A 9,014-nucleotide genomic window follows, 5' to 3' on the forward strand; every position below is an offset into this window, starting at 1 on the left:
GTGTGGGGAATTTAGAATGAACGGAAGACCCAACATCTTTCTGATGTCTATACTACCACGATGCCTATATTCAGAAAATACAATGCTGGGAGAGGTATAAATTAGAAAATACAATGGCACATCGTACAGTCTTTCCAACTCAATTGTACTTACTACGGAACCAAGCAAGTTTAGCCGGTAAAATAACAGAACTGGGATGCAAAATAAAACATATATTCATTTACTCATAACGTCGCATGAAAAGGATGCAGGTATAACGAATTTACGCCGGAAATACAATGCCGCTAAGCAAGAAAATCTAGAGGTAGGCTTCCGCGGCGTTAAGGTCGTCGAGGATCTTGCTTTTGACGTCTCCCGGAAGCGAGGCAAAGGGTCCTGCCTTGGAGTAGAACTCCGCCAGCGATTTGATGGCCTTCTCCAGCGCAACATACGACTCCTGCATTGCGTCCAATCATAATAATAGTATTAGGGCGGCAGGTGAATACATAGATCGTTTAATCACCATGTATATTAACTCTCGACATTCTTCTTGTTTGTTTCTCTCAGAAAAAAAACATTCTTCTCGTTTGGATAGATTATAAGAGCGTGCATTTCATGTACTCCCTCCGTACCGAAATATAAGTCTTTTAAGATGTTTCACTAGATGTCTACATACGAAGCAAAATGAATGAATCTATATTTTAAAGTATGTCTATATACATTGATACGTAGTTCATCAGTGAAACCTCTACTTATATTTAGGAACGGAGGGAGTACGTACTAAATAATGATGCCTGCATTACTAGTGCAGCAGTAGTGTAGTGAGAAATGAATAAGCTGCATTCTCCCTGACTAAAACTTGTGGTTGAGCTGCAAGATTCAGAGCATTGGCTTAAGAAAGGGAATGGAACTAGTGTTGGAGTACCTCCTTGGCGACGGCGGGCTGGCCTCGCCAGCCGCCGAGGAACTCCCGGATGGACGTCTTGGCGGAGTCGGCGCCCCTGCGGAACCTGGCCGAGTCGTCGGCGGCGTCCCCCTCCTCCAGCGACTCCCGGAGCGTCCTCACCACCTCCCGCGCCGCCTTCAGGTACGCCTTGGGCAGCACCTTCCCGGCCTTGGTCTCCTCGTTAGGGTCGAACAGCGACTTGAAGGCGCCCACCACCCCCTCGCCCTTGCCGTCCTCCTCCGCCGCCGCCCGTGCGCGGCCCGCTGCCGACGCCACCGACGCCGCGCCCGCGAGGAGGGACAGCGCGTGCGCCCTCCTGGTCAGCAGAAGCCTCGCCCCGCCTGCACTGTTGCGCGCGGCATTAAATAAATTAGCACAGCTAGAACGACGGCGAGAGGAATAGGGGTGGCGATAAAGTTACGGATAGGTTGCTGCGGCGGCGGCGGCGGGGTCGACGGTGACGAGCAGCAGCGGTAGCACCTGCTCGGCGGCGACATGGTGGTGGAAGGAGGCCCAGGCATTGGTGATTGGTCTGCACGAAGGAGTCGGAAATTTGGTCGGAGCTGTGTATGCTGGACCAGAGACTTCCTTATCTGAAAGACTGCTCTGCTTGGTGGAGGACTACAGAGAGAGAGAGAGGGGCGGGTATGGGCTCACGCCAGAATGTGTGATGGGCCCCCGACCCGATACTAATACATGGGCTCACTCAAAGCCGACCCTGGCCCAGATTCTTTGTGTTTTCCAAGGATGCTAATCTATACTACTAATAAAAGATCAAACGTAAACTTTCCTAGATACACACAGCTATTACCTCACAAAAACAAACACCAATCACCACCACACAATTAGCCAACAAATAAAAATCTAACGGCTTTCCACCATCCACGCAGCACCACCGTGTGCATTTACCAATTAAAGTAAGGCTGACCGTGCTCCACCTCCTCAAAGGAAAATGAACACCTCGTCAATTAGGAAACTGTAATCACGAGTGCCTATCTAATCCCACAAAATCAGCACCCCACCTCCCACTCGCCCGCTCGCCCACCGCTTGCCTCGCGTGGCCGTCGTCGTCGCTTGACGCTCGCCTCGCGCCGCCGCCGCAGGAGGCGGCCGAGCAGCCATAGGGGAACGGCGGGCGGGCACCATGGAGCTCTGCTGCCCCCGCCCCGCTCGGCTGCCCCCGCCCCGCTCAACCCGCTCCGCGCGCGCCCCGCACGACCGCCGCCACTCCGCTCGCCCCACGCAGCGCGCCCCCGCTCGGCTGCCGCCGCTCCGCTCGCCCCGCGCCCCGCACAGCTGCCGCCCCTCCGCTCGCCCCACGCCGCGCGCGCTCCGCTCGCTCCGCGCCACGCGCGCCCCGCACGGCCGACGCCCCCGCCCCACTCGCCCAGCACGGCCGCCGCCACTCCGCTCGCCCCGCACCGCGCGCGCCCCGCACGATCGACGCCCCCGCCCCACTCGCCCCGCGCCGCGCGCGCCCCGCTTGGCTGCCACCGCTCCGCTCGCGGCGCGTCGCAGAACTCGCTGGGGAACAACCAGGGTGCCGCGGATCCGCCGTCGGAGACGCTGCGGCTGCTGCAGCTGACGATTAAGGAGGAGGACGACGCCTCCAGCAAGCTGGCGCAGCCGATGCAACCCTCTCGGCAGGAAGATCATCACAATCTCAACCCCAGACTGCAAGTACATGTGGGGAATGTGGCTGGCGGCGCCCAAGCGTCACAGCAGTCACTCGGTCATGGAATGCAGGGAGATTGTGGGGGAGAAGTGACTGATGTTGCTAATGCATTGTTCAGCAATCAGGTACCACACCGCGCTTGATGTATCCCTTTTTGATGGTCCAGTGAAACGGGTTTTTATGTGCCATCATCAGTCATGTGGATGAACTTGTGTGTTAGGCTACTAGGACTTTCTTACTGGCTAAACGCGTATTGTTGGTACATGTACACCTTCAAATGCTGGTTTGGCAATTACGAAGAATGTTGAAAATGACGATGAAGTTGAGAAGGCCTCTTCCTTCTCACTTTCAGGAGGAACAACTTCTATCAGTACCGATGCATCTATCAGTACCAGAATGTTTCCCTTCTTTATCCATTGGCATAGCGCGTAGATGTTTTTTTAAGGAATTTTGGTTAATATCGCAGCAAAAAAATAATAAAAATTTCATAAACTGCCACATATTGTGTAACTGAGAATCAGATCTGTTCTGGCCCCATCCGCCAGTGCCACGGTAAGCAGTTTTATTTTTATTTTTTTTGCTTGCATGCTTCTGTGACGGTCACATGCTGCTGGTGGCCGGTAGTTCAGCAATCTACACTCAGTTTCATCTCTAGAATTATGAATTCGTCTGAGTTTTACTTTTATGCTCAATGTTTTCAGGAAGATAGATTGCTTGCGCTAATTGAAGGTGTCCTTGCTGCAAACATATTTGATTGGGGGTATAAAGCTTGCGTGGACCTTTACAACCAAGGAACCATAATAGAAATTTATCGCATGAGCCGCAAAAAGATGCAACGTCCTTGGCGGGCAAGTATTCCAAGTCTCAAATTCAAATGTTATTGCAATGCACGAGTTACCCAAATTATATTTTACGAGTTATACTAATATATGACCAGATAATTGTAATGATGGTATCTTTTGTTTTAGATTGATGACTTCGATACGTTCAAAAGTAGAATGCTTAAGAAGGATCAACCATACAAAAGAGCACTTAATTCTGTTGATAACGCGGGTGCTGATGTGGTCCTTGGAATGCTTCCTTTAGCACGAGAATTTCTACGAGGTGGGGTTGAGGTATAAATTGAGAGTATGAAAATAAGAACACATTTTGCTAGGTTTGCAACACATTATAGTTTGAATTGAAAAGAACAAACGCTCTACTGTTTCAAGAGATTGCATCATGGACCGGAGACAAGCAGTATATTGCATGCCATAGTGTGTAATTTGCATTCATGTTGTCCTTACTTGAAAATATAGACTGTATGCCAGATCTGGAAATTTTATTTTATTTGCATCAACCAGACTGAAAGACTGAATGCCGGAACTGATAGAAAGATGACTTCCCCAGTTTGAGCAACGTTGTGAAATAACCATTCAATGATTACTCTTTCTACTGCTACTCAGACACTCAGCATAAGCTGGTAACCAAATGCTGATTCCGCAGGTAGTTCTGGTTGCAAATTCGTTGCCGGCTTTGAACGATATTACGGCTAATTGTTGAGGCATAGTTTATGCCTAAGTAATTTTGGTGATTGATGACAGTACCGTACAGGACTAATCTTGTGTGTCAAGGTTTCAGGTAACACTCGTCAACGGCACAAGACGACTCGTCTCCTCTCTTCCGGAACGGAAGCACGACGCTCTCTACGATTCTCTTTATTTGAGTCATAGGAAAGCCGTACTATTAAGAGGGGATCCGTAGTGGAAAGGTTTGGGTGGAATCTATCTTTACATACGCACACTTCACATTCTCCCTTTCCTTATCTTTTGGAGCGGCCCTCGCCTATTCGTCTCGACTATCTCTGCAAAATGGTCCCCAGCGGTAGTACCGCTGGTGCCAGCGGTAGTACCGCTGGACTGCTAGCGGTAGTACCCCCAGCCAGCGGTAGTACCGCCCCTGGTCAGCGGTAGTACCGCTCCAGGTGCTTTGTTCCACCTACCTAGCGGTAGTTCGTGGACGGACCCTTTTGCGAAGACTTTCCCGGCGGTAGTAGTGCTTGTGCACTACCAAGGGGCCAGCGGTAGTACCGCTGGAGGCCCAGCGGTAGTACCGCCATGCAGCGGTAGTACCGCTCCGGCACAGCGGTAGTACCGCTGGTACTCGGGCAGACAGTGGGAAAACAGTCTGATTTTCCCCCCACTATATAAAGGGTCCTTCTAGCTGAGGAACCCTATCTCTTACCTCTCTAAGCTCCATTGTTGCTCCACAAGCTCTAAAGTGCCCGATCTCTCTCCCTAGCCAATCAAACTTGTTGATTCTTTAGGGATTGGTTGAGAAGGCCTAGATCCACACTTCCACCAAGAGAAAAGTTGATTCCCCCACCAATCCCTTGCGGATGTTTTTACTCTTGGGTGTTTGAGCATCCTAGACGGTTGAGGTCACCTCGAAGGCATATTCCATTGTGGTGAAGCTTCGTGGTTTAGTTGGGAGCCTCCAAGCTTTGTGTGGAGTTGCCCCAACCTTGTTTGTAAAGGTTCGGTAGCCGCCTTCAAGGGCACGTATAGTGGAATCACGGTACCTTGCATCGTGCGAGGGCGTGAGGAGAATACGGTGGCCTTAGTGGCTTTTTGGGGAGCATTGTGCCTCCACACCGCTCCAACGGAGACGTACTTCCTGTCAAAGGGGAGGAACTTCGGTAACACATCCTCGTCTCCATCGGTTCCACTTGTGGTTATCTCTACCCTTTACTTTGTATTTGCTTATGCTTGTGACTATATCTTACTTGTCTTAATAGCTCTTGTTGTTAGCTTCTATAGGGTTCACCTCATTGTCATATTATTTGTGAACCCGTATAGGGTTTACCTTAACTTGTTAAGATTAATTAAAAAGTGGTCGTTGTCTATTCACCCCCCCCTCTAGCCAACCATATCGATCCTTTCACTAATGAACTTCCAGAAATTGTAGTTGAAGCTGCAAAGGTACAAAGTGAATGGAAATTTGTTCTCCTAGACCATCCTAGCTGTTTTATCTACTCATGCATCTGGCTTCTGCTTTATTGGTTGTTATGTGTCGCGGCACTGTGGTATCCTTTGGAAAGCTGCAGAAGCAGGCGGACTGATGGCCCATGCTATGGCTGGCATCCAAGATGATACCAAGGATGAACCGGCATCAGTGCCACTAATGGTCGTGGAGAATGGATGTGGCAGTCCGTGTATTGATTTCCGGCAGGTTAGCTCGGAGCTTGCAGCTGCCGCCAAGGATGCTGATCTGGTAAGGGGACTTGTTCTTTGAGCTGAATGTATTTCCTTGTGTGCAATAATCAGCTAGGGAGTTGTTTGATTTGTTGGTTTGTGCTGTGAACGTTATGCAGTTGATCTTAGAGGGCATGGGGCGGTCACTGCATACCAACTTGAATGCCTGTTTCAAGTGCGATGCTCTGAAGGTACTTCTTTTCTAAACCGCTGATTTGTTTGATGTATGGTGACAAACTTGATTGGCAACTTTCTTCCAAGATGATGTTAAGGGAAGTCTTGCAACTATCAAGTTATTATGTTTACAACCTGTGATTGGCAACTTTCTTCCAAGATGCATGGCTCCTGTAGTATCCTCTCAGACAATATAAAAGCTTTTGCTATGCAACTTCATATAACATTTCAATATAAAAGCGTGATTTTGTCTGTTGTTTCCATATTGAACTTCTCCACCAGCTCTGATATGTGAAGCATCCTGTCAACCTAGCTGAATCATACATAAAACTGCAGATTATCTCTTGGCTATAAATTATGCACCAAGCATCTCATTTGGTTTTGTTCCTTCTCAACCTAATGATTGCAACTTCGAGAACAGGTATAGCTTATGTATACTCTTGGGGGTTTAATCTCTCTAATCAACTATTATAATAGAGCACAACCAAGGTACTAAATCATGCAGGGTTATATGCAGATTTGGCTGCCATTAAATGATGTCTGTACGACAGGCGGCTCCGGCGAGTCGGATGGACTGCGGCGGTTGCTGAGCTTCTCCATGGCCTGCTGCAGTTCCTAGGAGACACAACTTCGAAGGTGAGGAGGAGATATATAGAAGAACAGAGGGAAGGGAGAGGAGGAAGGGCAAGGGCATGGCGGCCTTGACGGTGAACCTCCGGTTGCGACGGACTCTGGCGAGAGGCGGCGCACCGCGTACGGCACCGACGCAAGCCTACGGGGCGGCAGCGGCAGCTTGGAGCTGTGGGAGCTCGGCCTTTTGGATCGCATGCCAAAGGTTATGCATATTGGGTACGTTTTGGTTGCTAGCAAACCTGTCCATACAAAATATGGCCATGATTTATCCTGCTGTTGGTTAGTTCTGAAGTATTACCTATAAAATTAGTGAATATTTCTATTTTGAGGCCATATGTATTTTGATTCTGTCAACACATTGAGATCCCTGTAGATAGAAACATAAGAACAGGGCTGGTCCTCTGATTATTAACTGTAGGCCTTCAACGCCCATTTAGGTTTGGGAGGGGTAGTAGATTTAAGTTAAGAAGAACATAGTGAGTGATGATGACAGTTAAGACGTGCGTTGCACGTGCCTGCGTACTAGTTGTCGTAACGAAGCAACTAATTAGTGATGGCTTTTTTAAAAGGAGAACGCTATGCGTCCGCCGGATGATTTTAAAAATTATCCGTCACCTAGATAGCCGTCGGATGCCGATCTAACGCCCCGCATCCCCGCCGCATGGTTAGTAGTTATTTCCTGAAATGACGCTCGAGTTGCGGAAACTTTCGCTTTGTTGCAAGAAATAAAGTTTGGATCCGTTAATTCCTGAAACAACGGTCGAGCTTCAAAAACAATTTGCTTGTTGTAGATTTTTTTTTCTTCGTCTTTCTGTAACATAGGTATTTTTACAAAGAATTTTTTGCAACAACGGTCGAGTTTTAGGAATTTTTGCAACGAAAGTCACGTTGCAGCCGGGATCCATGCTCAACGGAGAGTCAGGCGCGGGAGCAGGGACGCATCTCCAGCGAGGCAGAGAAGCTCCCCGTCGGCGGGAGCTCGCCGGCGTCCGCGCCGCATACCTTCCCATTCGCCGCGCGAGGTGGGGATCCGGCGATCCGGCGAGGGGCTGGATCTCGTCGGCGAGGTGGGGATCCGGCAAGCTGGCGAGGACCAACGGCGGCGGCGGTTCGGCGGACTCCGGCACGCTCGTCCCCGGTAGCAGAGGAGCCACGACGAGGAACCTGGAGTGCTCCAGCTCCAGCCCCCGTTCCTGAAACAACGCTCCAGTTTTTGAAACAACGAACCAGTTTCGAGAAATGATTCATGATCGAGGCGAGATCCAACGGACGAGCGGGCGGTGGATGAATCAACCGGATCAGCCGGTGGGACGTAATCTTTTCCCTTTTTAAAAGCCTTTAAGCGAGCACTCATACGCGTCGTCACTTGACGCGTTTTCAGCCACCGTCACTTGGCGGCGGACGGGCGGACGGGAAAGGAAATGAAGTGACGGTTGGACGTTCGCGGGCGGCGGCTGGTTTTGGACCAGATGCATCTCGTGATGTAAATTTGCACCGCGAGGTGTTGCATTTTACATCACGAGGAGACCGCGGTACAATTTTTTTTACATATTAACCGTCCCTTGAAGCTACGTTTTTGGCCTCAGACGGTTTAAAATTTAGGTACTTTTATATTTAAACTATTTATTGGAGTTGCTCTTAATAAGGTAAAAAAAACTCGTTATCCACGCTCTGGCTTCCGATTAGCCCCGAAGCTATTGTGTGAGCAACACACGCAGGTGGAAACGTGGCGGCGACGCCAGCCTCCCGACCGGACGGTGCGACGGCCGAAAGGCGCGAGTCTGAATCATTTTTCTCTCCAATCTTTTATGGGACGTCCCTTTCCCTTTGCACCGGCCAAGAGAAAAATGATTAGAGACGAGACGTCCAGTTCACGCCGGCCCACGCGACAGTTCTGTGCTCTGACTTGTGATCAGTCCCCAAGCTATTCTTTGGTCCGGTCGTGTCGCCTGATTTTTAGCACAGCTTCCAAACACAGCTATTCGACGAGGTTTCCGCGGGTCACCAGGGCCAAGCTTTTTCATGGATCCGCAGTCCACGTCAACCTCAAAGCACCGGGACGTACGCCACAGTGGTTGACGGCGGCGAGGCCTTGCAGGAGGTTGCATGCCGAGCCGTTGGAGCGGCGGCAATGGCGGGGGTTAAAAGCTGAGCTTGGCTTGGTGAGAGCATCTCGAACGTTGCGCGGGCGTAAAAAAGAATTTTACAACATCGAAATAGTCGGTCTTGTGTGCAGCTTGAAAGTTGGCTCCAACAACCGTTAAAAACTATATAGCGCCAGAGCCGCTCCAACAGGCGCTGCAAATAAATGACGCGCGCGAACAACACAAACAATATACATATACTTTAAATAAAATTAAGAAGATCAAACCCA

At 49.9% G+C, this 9,014-nt stretch overlaps 1 protein-coding gene across 1 annotated transcript; it reads right to left on the reverse strand.

The window, feature by feature from the left end:
* Positions 1–195: 195 nt before the first annotated feature.
* Positions 196–1,554, reverse strand: LOC123452216 (photosystem II D1 precursor processing protein PSB27-H2, chloroplastic). The gene is made up of 3 exons (XM_045128828.1): positions 1,347–1,554; positions 905–1,266; positions 196–436 (listed from the first exon to the last, which is right to left on the reverse strand). Exons 1-3 carry the CDS (start codon positions 1,444–1,446, stop codon positions 299–301), a joined length of 600 nt encoding a protein of 199 aa, XP_044984763.1. The 5' UTR covers positions 1,447–1,554; the 3' UTR covers positions 196–298.
* Positions 1,555–9,014: the final 7,460 nt, after the last annotated feature.

The sequence above is a fragment of the Hordeum vulgare genome, chromosome 5H, assembly GCF_904849725.1.
Source record: "Hordeum vulgare subsp. vulgare chromosome 5H, MorexV3_pseudomolecules_assembly, whole genome shotgun sequence".
Taxonomy (NCBI): Eukaryota; Viridiplantae; Streptophyta; class Magnoliopsida; order Poales; family Poaceae; genus Hordeum; species Hordeum vulgare.

What these genes read in the sequence shown, in the direction of transcription:
- LOC123452216 (XM_045128828.1), bottom strand. Translation starts at nt 1,446, where the DNA reads ATGCCTGGGCCTCCTTCCACCACCATGTCGCCGCCGAGCAGGTGCTAC. An exon ending in GCCGCCGCAGCAACCTATCC is followed by an intron (nt 1,267 to 1,346) that starts GTAACTTTATCG and finishes GCAACAGTGCAG; the next exon opens with GCGGGGCGAGGCTTCTGCTG. An exon ending in AGCCCGCCGTCGCCAAGGAG is followed by an intron (nt 437 to 904) that starts GTACTCCAACAC and finishes GACGCAATGCAG; the next exon opens with GAGTCGTATGTTGCGCTGGA.